The sequence below is a fragment of the Dipodomys merriami genome, unplaced genomic scaffold (genome assembly GCF_024711535.1).
Source record: "Dipodomys merriami isolate MVZ:Mamm:240054 unplaced genomic scaffold, mDipMer1.0.p SCAF_4, whole genome shotgun sequence".
In the NCBI taxonomy this organism is placed as follows: Eukaryota; Metazoa; Chordata; class Mammalia; order Rodentia; family Heteromyidae; genus Dipodomys; species Dipodomys merriami.
Window position 1 is genome coordinate 22453531 of NW_027205603.1, and position 17618 is coordinate 22471148.

Genomic DNA, 17618 nt, shown 5'->3' on the forward strand with positions numbered 1-17618 from the left:
GTTATTTATAATGCAGGCATAATTATTTAAATGGATATAAAATGTAGACTTCTGGGATCATTAAGGATAAAGTCTTAAATTTCCTAAACCATTAGTATAAAACTTTATTAGTACACATGAGCCCAGAGATACATCCCTTATACTGTAAAAGTTAACCTGGGATAAAAATTCTACATACATTGCTCCATGTACCTATTCTAGTCTTTTTTGGTTTCTGGCCGATAACATTCTATTCTATTCCAGAACTACCTGAACTAAAGAGTGGCATATCAGTGGATAAATACGTGATACCTGTAATTATTTTGAACCTCAATTTAAAGTATATTAGTATTTTAATGCAAACACTTACACTTCACAATGGCCATAAAGAGCATAAGATGATGCCGACCATCCAAAAGCATCTTTTAAAAAGACATCAACGCCTTGCTGAAGAAGAAACTTGACCATATGTTTTGATTCACATTGGACAGCATACATGAGGGTTGATCTAAAATAACAGGAGGTAAAAATTTAACCTTCAGGTACTTTCAATGCACTTATTTAGTACACAATTGAGTATGCTTAATAAATTTAATATCATGCCTGTGTGTAAAATTGATCATTTACATATGCCAGCAACTGCAGCATCTTACATGTCAAGTATTCACCTTTGTCAGTTATCTCCAAAGCTAAATGGAGAAAACAATCAGATCTCTTGTGCCACTGGGGTATTACCTAGTGGATTTCCTAATTTGATGTGCTTTGATAGAAAATAAATTCTAGGGTCACGTGTCTAATGTAGGTAAAGATCTAAATGAGTAGTTTGTCCTCTACTAATTCCCTCATCTTATGTAAAGTAGGTAAAAGTTGAATAAGTAAAAGCTATTGGAATGATTAATAAAATTAATCCTATGAAAATAATTGTAAGAATGTGGTAGTCAAAAGTCTAAATTGTATACATATGACTTACAGTCTCATATCAGGGATATTATACTTCCTATCCTATTAAAAATTATTTGCTAATAAGTGTTTTCAAGTTCTGGAAATTCAGGAGTGAAACCCAGTACTGTGTGAAACTAAAATCTTCTTTTTATAACCCACCTAGGACCAATGTTCATGAAAGGAAAGGCTTAGCAAATTAAATATGTTGTTTCCCCAGTATATAGCAATTAAACCTATAAAAAAAAAAAAAAACTATGGCTTGAAGATACAGTGCTCTACAAAATGCTCCTGTGGACATTCAAGTACTAACCTGAGTGTATTAACATCATTGATTGGTTAATTTAGTGGATAATTTTAGATGAGCCAGCTGTTGGGAAGTAGACTTAGTTAAAGGGAGTTGTCATTGGAGGGGGACTATGCTAAGACTCTTCCTCCACTTTTCTGTAGCCTGACGTCCGGGAGAGGAGCACCTTCCTCTTCCTCTACCATATGTTCCTCCTGAGCATTCTACCTCACACCAGGCCCAGGGAAAACAAACCAGACAACCTCTGAGTACATGAGTCCTCCTCAAATTGTTTTCCTCAGGCACTGTTATTCACAAAACAAACAATATAAATAAAGGGGAAATCTCTGAAATAGCAGTTAATAGTTACTTTGGGAAAAGCTAATATTAATATTCTTCAAAGAAAGCAATTGCTCTCAAGTAAAGAATCTTCAAAGTGATAAAATGACTTCTAACACATATTTTTTGCTTAATACAGTATACCTTAAAGAAGTATAACAGAAGCTTGGCACCAGTGGCTCACACCTGTAATCCTAGCTACTCAGGAGACTGAGATCTGAGGATCGCAGTTCAAAGCCAGCCCAGACAGGAAAGTCCGTGACACTCTTATCTCCAATAAACCACCAGAAAACTGGAAGTGATGCTGTGGCTCAAGTGGCAGAGTGCTCGCCTTGAGCTGAAGAGCTGAGGGACAGCGCCCAGGCCCAGAGTTCAAGCCCCACAACTGGCCCCCCTCCCCCTAAAACAAATAAAGACAAGCACTGTAACTCAGGCCTGTAATCCTAGCTATTTTGGAGACTGAGATCTAAGACTTGCAATCCAAGATCAACCTGGCCACAAAAGTCACTTTAACACTTATTTCCAATTAACCACCAAAAAGATGGAAGTGGAACTGTGACTTAAATGGTGAGCACCATCCTTGAGGAGATAAAAGCTCAAGGGCCGCATCCAGGCCCTGTGTCAAGCTCAAGGTCCAGCAGGGCAAAAACATGAAAAGTAACAATACTATAAAATGGTTATGAATTTCATATTTCCTCAAAACTTAAAACTAAAATCCACACTATAATCACAATATTCAATGTACAAAAATAAGTGAAAATGGAACCAGGTGACTTGAGGAGATGAGTGAGGATTTGACAGATGGGAAAAAACTGATGGAAGGGCTAACACTGACCAAGATGCTTTGCACTCATAAACTATAACCTTGAATTGAAACCCTTTTGCATAGCTAAAGATAACTTTTTAAAAAGAAATTAAGTAAAAAATTATATTGATATAAAACTTCTTTATATACTGTTCTTCTTGGGGACAATCTGAATCATCACTTCCTACTCAAGTGACCACTTGTGCCATTATATTCCAATAAGTTTAAGCTAAATTCTTTCTATGAATGTGCTAATTCTGATTTGAGTAATGTTTCCCACATGAGAACAAAAGGGAACTTTTGTTGGAAAATAGAACAAATAACTATACCTATTCAGCTCATCAACTGCATGTATATTGGCTTTATTCTCTATTAAAAATTCTGCCATTTGCTCTTTGTTTTCCTTTAGAGCAAGCAAAAGTGGTGTGAAGCCATCCTGTGGAAATCAAAAACAAAAATAAGTTATAACACGTGAAATTCCTTATTCCTCCACTTAATCAGCTATAAACACATAGAGAGGAAATACACATTCACACACACTGTCCCCTCTCTTTGAATGCCACAAACTTGAACACGTACAAGATAAACACAATCAGTTTAGAGCAAAATTACTCAGTATATATTCCAAGAATATGTCCCTTCTTGAAGTACCATGCCCCTTAGAGAGATTTCATGAACATATATTTGGGAACTATAGAATTGTACATTCTAAGCCTACCATTAGAGAAATTGTGATAATATTGCTTAGTCTCTGCCCAACGACACTTTTTTTTTGTGAGAAAACCATACAGAGGAGTTACAATTACATGGGCAAGATAACGAGTACATTGCTTATCAAGCATTGTTGCCTCCTCGTTGTTTCCCCTTCCCATCCCTTCCCATCCTGCTCCCCTCCTCTCACCTGATCCTCCCCCCACTCCCCACCAAAGTTGTTAAATTCATTTTTTGATATAAAAATTTGTACATCTCATTGTTGCAATGGGTCCAACTGTATCTCTAGTTAAATGATTTGTTTTTTTTCCCTTCCCCTCCACAAATTATACCAACATCAAAAAGAGTGAAAATATGGGTTATACTGTGGAGGAGGGACATACAAAGCAACAAAGAAATCATCTTATAAATATGTTAGAAACGATTGCATGAAAGGAAAAAACAAAAACAAAAAACATTTGAATACTTATCTTGGGGTTCATTCCCCTAACATCAACTTATCTGACCTTTTCTTCTTGACTCAGACATATACTAGTTATTGCAAATAAGGGAAACCATGGCACCTATGTTTCTTTGGGCCTGGCTTACTTCACTTAATATAATTTTTTTCCAAGTCTTTCCATTTCCTAACAAATGGGGCAATGTCATTCTTTCTGATGGAGGCATAGAATTCCATTGTGTATGTATACCACATTTTGTTGATCCATTCATCTACTGAGGGGCATCTGGATTGGTTCCATATCTTTGCTATGGTAAATAATGCTGTAATAAACATAGTCGTGCTGGTAGCTTTAGTATGGTCTTGTTTATGATCATTTGGGTAAATGCCCAAAAGTGGGATTGCCAGGTCATAGGGGAGCTCCATGTGGAGTCTTTTGAGGAACCTCCATACTGCTTTCCAAAGTGGTTGAACAAGTTTACACTCCCACCAACAATGCAGTAAGGTTCCCTTCTGTCCACATTCCCTCCAGTATCTGTTGTTATTAGAGTTCTTGATTATAGCCGAGGACACTTTTACAGCAAAAATACTCTTTTTAAGATGTGTTGTTTAATGGACACAGTGAAAAAAAAACTTTCCATAAGACTCTTATTTTTATCGTGGCATGACTCAGATTCCCATGCTAGGTTCTGCTTCTTCCCACAGGTCACTAAGGAAATTGGGTTGAAGTTAAAAGACATAGTATTCAAATGGACTTTGACATTTTTATTACTCTCTTTAAGTAGTTGTACAAAGGAGTTGCCATTGAACAAATCAGTTTATGAATATAATAAATCTTAATGTCATCCCTTCCTATCCCTACCCCTTCCCTCGCTCTCTGAGATATGTATTGGACTCTTGATTACATTTCACTCCCCCTTCTCCTCTTCATTCATCTACTGTTTACCCTTGACCCCATCATTTTGAATACCTGCTTCCTGGTGATTTATTTTCCTAAAATTTGAATTTGCCATTTTAAGGAATTATAATTGAATTTTTCCTTGAATCTGCAATATTTCAGTTAAACCCTTTGTATACATTTGCATACCACCTAACATATTTACTAAAGATTTTTCATGTCTGTTGGATATCTCAACAAAAGCTTATCCTCATTTTATATAGATAATTCTATGACCTTGAAAATTCTGTGAGGTCATTTTTCTTCTAGTTCCAGGTTAGTCACCAAAGTTTTATTTTTCAGAAAAAATCTACATGAGAAATAAAACTGAAGCAGTTTATTAGTAAAAATTTTATGCTAATGAATATGAATAATTTTACAGAGAAACTAAAACTGAGTCACTGGCACTGAGAATCTACCTATGATTAACCTACTAAGGCTATGGAAATACAAAGTCCAGATTTATGCTGAAGCCTCCAGACATTTAAATGGAGATTGTTTATGGAAGCAAACTATGTTCTCAACAATAGGCCACATTTAGTGGGATTTTATGCTCTTGTGTGATCCCATATGGTTAGGGATAATGCAAGGATTTGTATGTGAAATCGTTCCTTTTTTTTTAATATCATGTTTTACAAAGAGTATCAGACCATAAAACTTTTTTTAAAGACTCAAGATAATTACTTCAAGACAACTACTTTTCCAATACTTATTAATATCTCTTTAATTACCCACTATTAATTTATAAATTCAAAGATTACCTGAAGTTACTGATAACAACTAGTTCTTTTATCGGACACCAAAATGTTTTATTAGAGATATGAAAATGCAAAATTGCTGAGATTTTCCACCCAGCTACAATACTGCTAATATTTATGAAAGAACTGATAAATGTCCACACATATAAAAATACAGTATGCAGAACCTACATAGTGCAGTACATGTGTAAAATGTATGGTACCCAAACATCATGATAGGGAATTTATTTCAGGGCACAAACAGCATACACAAAGGCATTAGGCTTTTTAATTTTTTTTTTTTTAAATTTTTTTTATTGTAGAGATACTATACAGAGGGTTACAGTTACATGAGTGAGGTAATGAGTACACTTCCACTTCCTCTTGAACATTGTTACCCCCTCCATTGTTTTCCCCCTACCATCCCCTCCCTCCCTCCCTTCCCCAAGGTTCTTTTTTTTTTTTTTTTTTTTGATCGTGATTAAGTGATTACTTAATTTCCGGAAATTCACAGTATTGTGGAATAATGATGCTCATTTAAAGTCACAAGTTCATTCTAACTTTCCTGGAGCAAATTGTCTATCACAGTCTGTAATATATAACGGTGCTCATATGTTATATACCATATATGTGATCAGCAGCATGGGGATATTTAGTAGTGGTTCAACCAGATGAGTGGGAGTTCTTTGTTTCTTAAGTCCTGTTAGTTTTGTCATATCACCTAACATTTTGGATTCATCATCCACTTATCAGGGAGACCATGTACTGTTTGTCTCTTCGTTCTTGGCTTACCTCGCTCAACATGATTCCTTCTAGCTCCATCCATTTCCCTGCAAATGCCATTATTTTGTCATTTCTAATGGCTGCATAATATTCCATTGTGTATAGATACCACAATTTTTGGATCCATTCATCTGTGGTGGGGCATCTAGGTTGTTTCCATATCCTAGCTATTGCGAACAGTGCTGCAATAAACATGGAGGTGCACGTGTCCTTGTATATTGGTTCCTGTTGTTCAGGGTAGATGCCTAGAAGTGGTATGACTGGGTCGTAAGGGAGGTCAATCTTTAGCTTTCTAAGGACCCTCCAGACTGCTTTCCAAAGTGGTTGTATGAGTGTACATTCCCACCAGCAGTGTAATAGCGTTCCTCGTTCTCCACATCCCCTCCAGCATTTGTCGTTGGCTGATTTGTGGATGTGGGACATTCTGACTGGGGTAAGGTGGTATCTCAGGGTTGTCTTTATTTGCATTTCCTTCACCACCAGGGATGATGAACATTTCCTCATGTGTTTCTTTGCCATTTTTATTTCTTCATTTGAGAAGTCCCTCTTTAGTTCCCTTGCCCATTTAGTAATTGGTGTGTTGGGTTTGGGAGGGATTAGTTTCTTGAGTTCCCTGTATATACAGGATGTTAACCCCTTGTCTGATATATTGCTGGTAAATATTTTTTCCCAATTAGTTGGTTGTCTTTCTAGCTTGGTTGTGATAGCTTTAGCTGTGCAGAAGCTTTTTATTTTAAGGTAGTCCCATTTGTCGAGTCTCTCTCCAATTTGTTGTGACCCTGGGACTCTGTTCAGGAAGTTCCTTCCTGTGCCTATTAGTTCAAGTGTCTCTCCTACTCTGTCCTGCAGTAGTTTCAGAGATTCAGGTTTAATGTTAAGGTCTTTAATCCATTTTGAGTTGATGTTGGTGCATGGTGATAGGCTGGGGTCCACTTTTAGTTTTCTGCATGTGGCTGCCCAGTTTTCCCAGCACCAGCGGTTGAAGAGGCTGTGTTTCTTCCATTGTATGTCTTTGGCTCCTTTGTCGAATATCAGCTGGCTGTAGGCCTGTGGATTTATTTCTGGATCTTCTATTCTGTTCCATTGGTCTTCGGGTCTGTTTTTGTGCCAGTACCATGCTGTCTTTGTTATTATAGCTCTGTAGTAGAGTTTGAAGTTCGGCATGGATAGCCCTCCCATATTGTCTTTATCCCCTAGAATTGTTTTGGCTATTCTAGGTCTTTTGTTGTTCCATATGAATTTTTGGACTGTTTTCTGTATTTCAGTGATGTACGTCATTGGGATTTTAATAGGAATTGCGTTGAATTTGTATATTAGTTTTGGAAGTATTACCATCTTTACTATATTAAGTCGGCCTATCCAGGAGCATGGGAGGTCTTTCCATTTCCTAGTGTCTTCTGCAATTTCTTTCTTTAACTTTTTATAGTTCTCATTAAATAGTTCTTTTACATCTTTGGTTAGGTTAATTCCTAAATATTTTATTTTTCGGGAGGTTATTGTGAATGGGGTTGCTCCCTTTATTTCCCTCTCTTCCTGTACATTATCAGTGTATAGGAAGGCAACTGATTTTTGTGGGTTTATTTTGTATCCTGCTATTTTGCCAAAGTGATTTATGATTTCTAAGAGTTTGGGGATGGAGTTTTTGGGATCGTGGAGGTATAGTATCATGTCGTCTGCAAAAAGGGATAGTTTAACTTCTTCTTTTCCTATGAGGATCCCTTTAATATCTTTTTCTTGCCTTATTGCCCTGGCTAAGGGTTCTAGGACTATATTGAAGAGGAGTGGAGACAGTGGGCATCCTTGCCTTGTTCCTGATTTTAGGAGAATTGGTTGTAGCTTTTCCCCATTAAGTATAATATTGGCTATTGGTCTGTCATAAATGGCTTTTATTGTTTTTAGAAATGTTCCTTCTATTCCTATTTTCTCCAGAGCTTTTAGCATGAATGAATGTTGAATTTTGTCAAAGGCCTTTTCTGCATCTGTAGCGATAATCATGTGATTCTTGACCTTGGCTCTGTTGATATGTTGGATTACATTTATTGACTTACGTATGTTAAACCATCCCTGTGTCTCTGGGATGAAGCCTACCTGGTCATAGTGAATTATTTTTTTTATGTGTTTCTGGATTCTGTTAGCTAGAATCTTGTTAAGGATCTTTGCATCTGTGTTCATCAAGGAGATTGGCCTGTAATTCTCCTTTTTGGTTGGGTCTTTGCCTGGTTTGGGGATGAGTGTGATATTGGCTTCGTAGAATGAGTTTGGGATAGCTCCTTCCTTCTCTGTTTCTCTGAAGAGCTTGAGGAGTATGGGTATTAGTTCTTGTTTAAAGGTCTTATAGAATTCTGCTGTGAATCCATCTGGTCCTGGGCTTTTTTTTGTTGGAAGACTTTTGATAGCTTCCTGTATCTCATTATAGGATATTGGCTTATTTAATTGGTTAACTTCTTCTTTGCTCAGTTTGGGCAACTTGTATTTCTCTAAAAATGCATCCATTTCTGCCCGATTTTCTTCCTTTAGAGAGTATAGCTTTTGAAAGTAGTCTGTTAGAATTGTTTGGATATCTTGGGTACGTGTGGTGATGTTTCCCGTGGCATCCCTAATCCTATTAATATGGGTTTCCTCTCTTCTTTTTTTAATTAATCTAGCCAATGGGCCATCAATTTTGTTTATTTTTTCAAAGAACCAGCTTTTTGTTTGGTTTATTTTGGTTATGGTTTTCTGATTTTCTAATTGGTTAATCTCTGCTTTTAATTTGGTTATCTGGCTTCTTCTAGTAGCTTTAGGTTCCATTTTTTCCTGTTTTTCTAGCTGTTTTAATTGCAGCATGAGGTTATTTACTTGGTCTGTCTCCATTCTCTTGATGTGGGCACTGAGGGCAATAAATTTGCCCCTCAGGACTGCTTTTGCTGTGTCCCACAAGTTTCTTTGTGAGGTGTTTTCATTTTCATTGAGTTGTAGGAAGTGCTTTATTTCTTCTCTGATCTCTTCTGTTATCCAGGCATTGTTAAGGAGTGTGCTGTTCAATTTCCATGTATTGGAGAAATTTCTGCGGTATGCTTTGTTATTGAGAGCTAGCTTGATTCCACTGTGGTCAGATAGGATACAGGGGATTATGTCGATCCCTTTGTATTTGCTTAAGTTCCTTGCATGAACTATGATATGGTCTATTTTGGAGAAAGTTCCGTGAGCTGCTGAGAAGAATGTGTACTGTGTTGTTTTAGGGTGAAATACTCGGTAGATGTCAGTTAATTCCGCTTGAAGTATGGCCTCTCTTAATTCGGTAGCTTCTTTGCCAATCCTCTGGTTGGTAGACCTGTCCTTTGGTGAGAGTGGTGTGTTAAAGTCTCCTAGTATTATCGTATTGGGATCTATTTTATTCTGTAAGTTTGAGAGCATTTGTTTGACATATCTGGGTGCACCAATATTTGGGGCATATAAGTTGATGATGGTTATATCCTCCTCTTGGATTGTTCCCTTTATTAATATGTAGTGTCCATCCTTGTCTTTCTGTACTGATTTTAATGAAAAGTTTATTTTGTCAGATATCAGGATAGCTACACCTGCTTTCTTACTGGGGGCGTTTGATTGGTAGATCCTTTTCCACCCCTTCACTCTGAGTTTGTTTGTATGTTTGGCTGAGAGGTGGGTCTCCTGAAGGCAACAGATGGATGGGTCTTGTTTTCTTATCCAGTCCTCAGTTCGTTTTCTTTTAATTGGCGAATTCAGCCCATTTATATTAAGAGAAAGTATAGAGAGATGCATTGTTGTCCCTGCCATTCCGTTTTCCTAAGTTTTTCTTTTTTCCTTTCCTCCTGTGCTTGCTCAGTTAGACTTTGAGTAATGCCTGTTTGGGGCAGGCCCCAGTTCCTGGCTGCTTTCTTCAGGTTGTGTCCCCCCTCTTAGAATTCTTTGTAATGCTGGCTTAATGTTTATGTATTCATTTAGTTTTTCTTTGCTATTAAAAGTTTTCAGTTCTCCATCAAATGTGAATGCTAGCTTTGCCGGGTAGATCAGTCTGGGTTGGCAGTTATTGGCTCTCAGGGCTCGTATGGTGCTTTCCCAGGCTTTTCTTGCATTCATTGTTTGTGTGGAGAGATCTGCAGTAATTCTTATTTTTTTCCCATTGTAGTATAGCTCCTTCTTCATTTTTGCTGCATGCAGGATTGTTTCCTTATTATTCAGATCTATCATTTTTACTATAATGTGTCTAGAAGTGTTTCTCCTGGGGTCTTGCTTGTTGGGTGTTCGATAAGCTTTTGTGATGTAGTTAAGATGGTCGTTTTTGAGGTGGGGAAAATTTTCATTGATTATCTTGTTAAATAGGTGTTGCATTCCCTTGCTCTGGAATTCCTCACCTTCGTCCACTCCAATTATGCGAAGGTTAAATTTTTTAGCATTATCTGCTTGCTCTTGAATATCCCTTTGGTTTAATTTGAGTAATTTTTCCATATCTGTCACTTTTTGGTCCAGTTGGTGTATTCTGTCTTCTGTATCTGACACTCGACCTTCCATTTCATTCACTCTGTTGACAGTGGCTTCTATTGTGGTTTGCATGGAGGAAATGGATCCCTTTATGGATTCAATGTTGGTTCTCAGAGTACTGATCTCACCTCTCAATGAGGTATGCATTACCTCTAATTTGGCGTTTATCTCACTTCTTATTGAGGTTTGTGCAGCTTCTATTTTTGCATGCATCTCTTGTTTGATACCCTGTATCTCTTTGGATAGTTCATCCTTGTGCTCTTTCAATTTCTGATAAATTTCTCGCTTTATTTCTTGAGTCATTGCCTCCAGCAACCCTTGGAAGTAGCCTTTGTCTTCCATTCCTGCTTTGCTCCCACTGGGGCTCTCCCCTGTGTGGCTGCTGGCTTTTGAGGTGAGCTTGCTGTCCTGGGTGGTAGTAAACCTTGTGATTTTTCTCTGTGATTTTCGCATGGAGGTTCAGGAGACTGCTCTTCAATTTTGTTTTGGTGTGTCTGTCTTTGCTTGGTTGCTGATTCTGTATTGGTAGAGAGAGTCTGTGCCTGATCTGGGTTCTGTTGGGAGCCTATTTCCAGCTGCTATTCTGACTTACTTAGGATTCTCAGCTCTCTGCTGTAGATTGCTGACAGTTCCCGCCTTTGGAAGGGTTGAGCAGCCTAGACTGCTTGTGTTTGCTCCTATGGGTGCTCTTGTGAAGAACAGATGCTCTGGATGCACTCTCCCAAATGCTGGAGTCTGCTATGGGCTCCTGATGTGTTTTTGTTTATTTGTTTTGGGCTGGTTGTGGGCTTGAACTCTAGGTTTGGGTGCTGTCCCTCAGCTTTTCAGCTCAAGGCTGGCACCCTACCGTTTGAGCCACAGCACCACTTCTGACCCTTTTTGCTTTTGTGATGCTGAGGAATCAGATCCAGGGCCTCATACATCCAAGACTATCACTCTATTGCTGAGCCGCCTTAACAGTCTGAGCTCCTGCTTACTATCAGGTGCTGGCAGCCTGTGTTGCCCAATTCCCAGTCTAGGGTATATGGGTGGAGTTTTGGTGGGGTTTGGGCTTCTCTTGTCCTGGGCCTCCAGGTCTTTTGTTGTCACAGGCGTGCTTCCCGGGGGAGTGTTGTTTCCTGGTTTTCTCCCCTCTGTTGAGGCGTATGCTCAGCTTTTTACTTCAATTGGGAGGAGTTGGTTGTGTTGTTCAGGTGCCGGATCCCCGGGCTTGGTTCCGGCCCCAGCCTGGAGCGCGCTTGTTAGGCCTGTGCTGATGTGTATACCCCCTAGGTTATACAGCCTGGGGGACACAGTTCAAATTTCTTCTACTGTTGGTAGTCTTGACCCAGGGGCGCTGTTCCTGGCTTGGGCATTTAAGCTCCCTTCCAGGGGTGCTCTTGCTCTAGCCTGGCCAGCTGAGTGTGCTCCACGGGCTGGTGGAGCTCTCAAACAGTTCCCAGTTTTAGTGGGTCCTGTGGTCCGGGTGCTGGGGTAGGGAGTCTAGGTCAGGGTCTGGGGATTCCCTCCAGCTCTGGTCTCCCTTGAGGGATACACTTCCCCTGTGGGGTACTCACCCTGGAGCTGGTTGTTTAGGCTTTTTAATTTTTAAAAAACTATTTATCTATATTTTATGGTAAAGGTGATATACAGAGCAGTTACAGTTACATAAGGAAGGGAGTACAATCCTTGTCGAACATTGGTACCCCTCCTCCCTCCAAGTGCTGGTGGCTCATGCCTGTAATCCTAGCTACCCAGGAGGAAGAGATCTGAGAATTACAGTTTGAAAACAATTCAGGCAGGAAAGTCAGTGACATTCTTAACTCCACTAAACAACCAAAAGAAAAGGTCAGAAGTGGGACTGTGACTCAAGTGGTAGAGTACAAGCCTTAAGGGAAAAACATCTCAGGGACAGTGTCCAGACACTGAGTTCAAGCCCCAGGACCAGCACACAAAACAATAAAATCATTTCAGTCTCATGCCTCATCCACAGAGCCAAACCTTCCTCACTTGACAATTTGGACAAAAGGAGAAAATGAAAATTCACCGTTGCTTGGTGAGCATTTAAGTTCTCCACTTAGGGAAAATAACTAGTAATGGACGAAGAAATTCAAATTACAACTTGATTTCATTTTCCAAAAGAACAGAGTAATTCTTACCTCTTCAACTATCTATATGTATTTATATATATCTTTATATAAATATATAGAGAGATATATATAAAGATATAGATAGATATAGATATTTGGTCCGGTCATGGGGCCTGAACTCTGGGCCTGGGCGCTATCCCTCAGCTCTTCAGCTCAAGGCTAGCACTCTACCACTTGAGCTACAGCACCACTTCTGGCTTTTTTTTTCTTTTTGCTTATGTGGTGCTGAGGAATTGAACCCAGGGCCTCATGCATGCAAGGCAAGCGCTCTACCACTGAGCCACCTTCCCAGCTTGACTATATTTTTAAGAACACACTTTAAACAACAGTATAAGTAGCTATTCCTACCAGAAAAGGATAATATGAAAGAGAAACATTTGATCCTTCCTTTTGGTTTCCAAATAGTCAGCATCTACTCACTTCGAGCCAGAATTCTTCAGATTCCACATAATTTCATCTCTAGGCAACTTTGTAACTTCAACATAATTTTTTTTACCAAATTAAGCAATACTATCCCCAAATTGAGCCGCATCTTTTCTAACACATAAAATTTTTGAAAGAATTTAAATAAAAACTGTTTTGGCTATTTTCCCTCAATTACCTACTTTCAAATCAGCCTGTGTAATTTGTAATTGCTTTCTCTCTACAAGTTTTTATGCTTCAGTCTCACCTCCAAGAGAAAATTCACTTTGACAAAACTTTTCAACAGCAACAAAGTTTCCAAATTATTTTGTTTGACTAGGAAGAAAAAGCCCATTTCCAAGTAAAATTTTACCTGCACACTCTGAAACTTCTATGACAGTATCGTCATTTGAAATAAACTCTTTGAAGACTAAATTCTTTAAACATTTTCTTTCACTTTTAGCTTCCATATGTGGGAAATAAGTTAGGTTTACCCTACCTTGGTTTGCAACTCAATACTTGCATTGTATGCAAGCAGTTTGGCAGCTATTGGCACATTGTCAGTGTAGATGGTATAATGGATGGCAGTGTTGCCACTGGCATCCCTCACATTTGGATCAGCGCCATATTTGAGTAGGAGAGTCACACATTCCTCATGCTGACATTGTGAGGCCTGTGGGTATCACAGCAAAAGACAACTCATCAATTCAAGGCATTCAAGGTAAACATTCCACAGATTTCATCAATTAGTTGTTTTTCAATGTGGTCAATTTGTTTTCATTTTAAGCATTTTCATTGGGGAAGAGAGATATTGAGACAGCCAAAAATAAAGATGCTCTTGCCTCAGTTTCCAAAATGTTGGCATTACAGGTATAAAGAACCATTTCTAGCTATTACTTTTAACTACATAAATCAAATCCTTGTCCTGATGAAATGGTTTACTACTAGTTACCTTAATCAGAGCTGTGCTGTTGTCACTGTCTCGAATATTAACCTCACACTTCTTTTCTATGAGAAGAACCACAATATTTGGATGCCCATAAGCACATGCATAATGCAGAGCAGTCCTGTGAAATGAGAAATTCTATGAAAGAGAATAGCCAAATTATATAGGTAGTTTTTTAAACACATTAAATAGCATGTAATTAATTTTTCAGAAGAAAGATTAGGTTATTTGATTGCATTTGTTTTAATATTTTTAAGCAAATTGGCTCTATAACCGCAATTCCTTGCAGGGGTGAATTTCTTTTTTAAGAAATGAAGTATAGGCTTTAGATATGATATTTGGATCCTATTTTAAACTCTATTATCAAGTTGTTATTGCTTAGCCTGTCTATTAAATCATTAACCTAGAGATTTCTCATTTATGTAATGAAGAGTAGTTTAATACAGACCATCACACACAGTGATTCCTCAGTGAGAATTTAGGCAGAATAATTACAACACTGTACACATGTCTGCTCATTACTTATTAGAAATTATAATTATTACTACTTCCACTAACAAACATAACCTCTTTCTTAAAAGAAATAACACAATTACATTTATTCTGTAGATTTTCAAGGACTATATATTTTGATAAATCTAAGTTTTATAAGTCAAGACATTTGCAATTGGTCTTGGTCTCCATTTGGCCTTGGTCTCAAGATCTTCCCACTTCAGTGGTGCCCAGAGTAAGATGCTTTTTCTCACAGATTGTATTAGTTTAATTGTACAAACAGTTTCATTGTTTTATTTCCCTGTTCGCATATCAAATATTTGGATCACTCATAAAATGATGTTGCTCATTGTAGTCTGCCTGATGCTAGGATAAACTTGAAAAGGCAAGAGGAGGTTCATAGTTTGAGAAGAAAAGGACCAGTCAATTTTATTGTCCTCTACCAGCAGAAGTCTGCTAAAAAATGTCTTTAGGAACTCCAAGGTTGTCAACAAATCCTCCTACCAAAATTGTTTGCTGACCCAGAAGTCACTAAATTATTTTTCAGAACTAGATCATGAAAGAAGCAGCCCATTGGCAGTAAGGGAAATCTACTGAGAAGTAAAAATGGCACTCTCAGATACCTTGGTGTGAATTTTGTTGGTGTGAAATTTTTTTCAATCAAAGAGCAAAACATTGAACCATCATTCATTTCAAAAATTCTTAAGTAAAGAATATGTATAGGGGTATATATATAAATATATAGTGATCTAAAATGGATATTAGATTACATATCATAAATTTTTAGCTCTGAAATTGATATATCATGGAAAATATTTGTCCATTAAGTAGTTATTTGCAATAATATTATGATTTTTATTGTTTAAAATGATAAAATTCTGCATATTCTTTGTGTTAGCAATATAGACAAAAGATAGTTAAGGGAAAATAGACAATATTGACACAGGATAGAGAGGGAAAAACAGCAGACAAAAATTCAGGAACTGCTTCATTAAAGTTGCTTAAGTATTTTTGCTTTTACATGTCTTTACAAGTTGTAATTTTTACAAAAAATATTTTTAAAGGAGAAAATAGTTTTCTTCTTTCACCTTATCCTCTTGCTAAAATAATTAGTATGCTTGGGATGTGGCTGAAAGGAAAATCTTAAATAAATTTATTTGAAAAAACAAACACTAGGTAAAAGTATTTCCTTTGGCATTAAACTTGTTTTTTTTAAAAAAGACCTAGCTGTAGTCCTAGTTTTTCAGGAGACTGAAGTGTGGAGTGTGGTGGGAAGCATGGCCTGGACACTAAAGTACATGAGACACTGATCTCCAAGTAATTACCAAAAAGATGAAAGTGTAGTTACAGTTCAACTGACGGAGCCCTAGCCTTGATCAAAAAAGCTCAGAGACTAGGCCCAGGCTTTGAGTTCAAGCCCCAGGACCAGAGGAAAAGAAAAAAAGGAAACTGAAAAGAAACTTATCTCAAGAAGGAACTTTTGTCTAAAACAATGTGTATCTACACTTTGCTTGAAGGGGTGCCTTAATAATAAGGTTCCAAAATTTAATGAATGGGTTGAATTACTAAAAAATAAACAGACTGAATGTATTAACTGCAGTTAAAGTAAATAAATAAATAATAAATATAGGGTGGGGGAGAGAGGATACTATACTGAAGTGAAATGGAGTAAAATCACACAGCTACATTTTCACCATAAATACCTGATATCATTGCACATGTTAGATGTGATCACCCTCGTATCTGGGTTGTGTACTGTCTTGCCTTTGCTATACTAATAATGCTTTTCTTGGTCTCTGTCTCTATGTGTCCTTAAATTCTTTCTTGTGACAAGATCACTAAATTAGGATACTCAAGGACAAGGCAGAGGCCTCCCCTACGTTGGAGATCTCCTCATTAGAGACTCACTGGTTCCTGATCAGGCAACAAAACTACTTTTAAATAACCACCACAGAACACTGGAGGGGGATTGTTTTAGTGGATTTAGAAATAAGCCAACATTTTGTTTCTGTTGTGTTTCTTGGAAGAAAGGCTTGTTCTCTAGACCTTCTCAAGGTGTGCAGGGCCCGAGGGCTGAGGAGCCTGCGGTACTAACAAAGCCCAGCATCCTCAGTGAACTCAGAGCTCTCCCCTTCCGAGCCTCCCCTGGCCTCCTGTTCCCCCTGTTGGGCCGAGCCTTGCCCTCACTCCCAGGCCCTCTGACCTGTTCTTCTTGTCTCTGGCATTCACGTCGTTTTTCCCACCTAAGAGCTTCCTCTGCACTTTGCCTACGTCGCCCTGGCTTGCAGCCTTGTGGATCTTTCCTGAAGCTTTGTATCTGGAGAGGTATCTGGCAGAGTCAAAGCTCTCGGCATTCGCGTTCTCACTGGCACAGCACAGGACGCTCCTGCGCAGGCCGGTGGAGGACCCACAGCAGTTCTGGTGCTCACTTCTCAAGACGAAGTTTGTCTTCATGGCTGTGGCTGGTGGCCTCACCTGAACCTCCCCTGCCTCCTCCCTCGCCCTTGCCCTGTGGCCACCTGCTGAAGCAAACACAGCACTTTGTAAGTGAGTCAACCAAGTCTCCACAGTTGGCCAAGAAGGCAGGTCCACTGGTCAACTGGAGGAAAGGTCCTCGTTGCCAAGCAATGATGATAAGCACAGATGCGTGCGTGCATGCTTGCGTGCGTGCATGAGTGCGCGTGTTCATGGCACGTGGAAACTGGAAAACAAGAGGGCTTTGCCTGCACATGTAGAGCCTGCTTGTTAAATCTCAGTTCTTCAGAAGACCTGTGTTCCCTTGACTACAACCTCCTTCTGGGCATGTGGAAGAAGTCAGGATGCCTGGAACCTCTTCCCTCAGCCTAAGATCTTCATGGTAGAAGCTCCCCAGCTCACAGGCCTCTCCTTCCCCCTGGGCTTGTCTATACCTCCCAAAGGCAATGCTAGGGCTTTCAAGTGAGCTATCCAACTATTCCACACAGTCCCTCCCAACAGAGTAGTTGGGGATTTCATGTCTGACAAGGGAAAATACTCGTTCTCAAGTAACATTAGTGAACAAAATGGGCCTGGGCACATGTGTATGTCCCTTTAACAGGAACGATAACCTGTGGGCAAGATGATCACTGCAGATGTGCAGGACATGGCCTTTCAAATTTTACTTCCTGAGCAGATATTCATCCAATTCCAATGTCAAGTATCAGTGGGAATGCAATGAATGTCTGGATTCTTTG

The 17618-nt window shown here is 38.8% G+C and overlaps 1 protein-coding gene across 1 annotated transcript in view; it reads right to left on the reverse strand.

Annotated features, from left to right (window-relative positions):
- Positions 1-16997, reverse strand: part of LOC138806219 (POTE ankyrin domain family member A-like) — a 75160-nt gene extending 58163 nt beyond the window's left edge. The window contains exons 1-5 of the mRNA XM_069991753.1: positions 16610-16997; positions 13921-14035; positions 13468-13641; positions 2678-2784; positions 350-487 (exon numbers count right to left, since the gene is read on the reverse strand). Of these exons, the coding sequence (XP_069847854.1) occupies positions 350-487; positions 2678-2784; positions 13468-13641; positions 13921-14035; positions 16610-16860 (785 nt within the window). The 5' untranslated portion in view covers positions 16861-16997. The remainder of the gene's footprint in view (positions 1-349; positions 488-2677; positions 2785-13467; positions 13642-13920; positions 14036-16609) is intronic.
- Between the last annotated feature and the right edge of the window lie 621 nt (positions 16998-17618).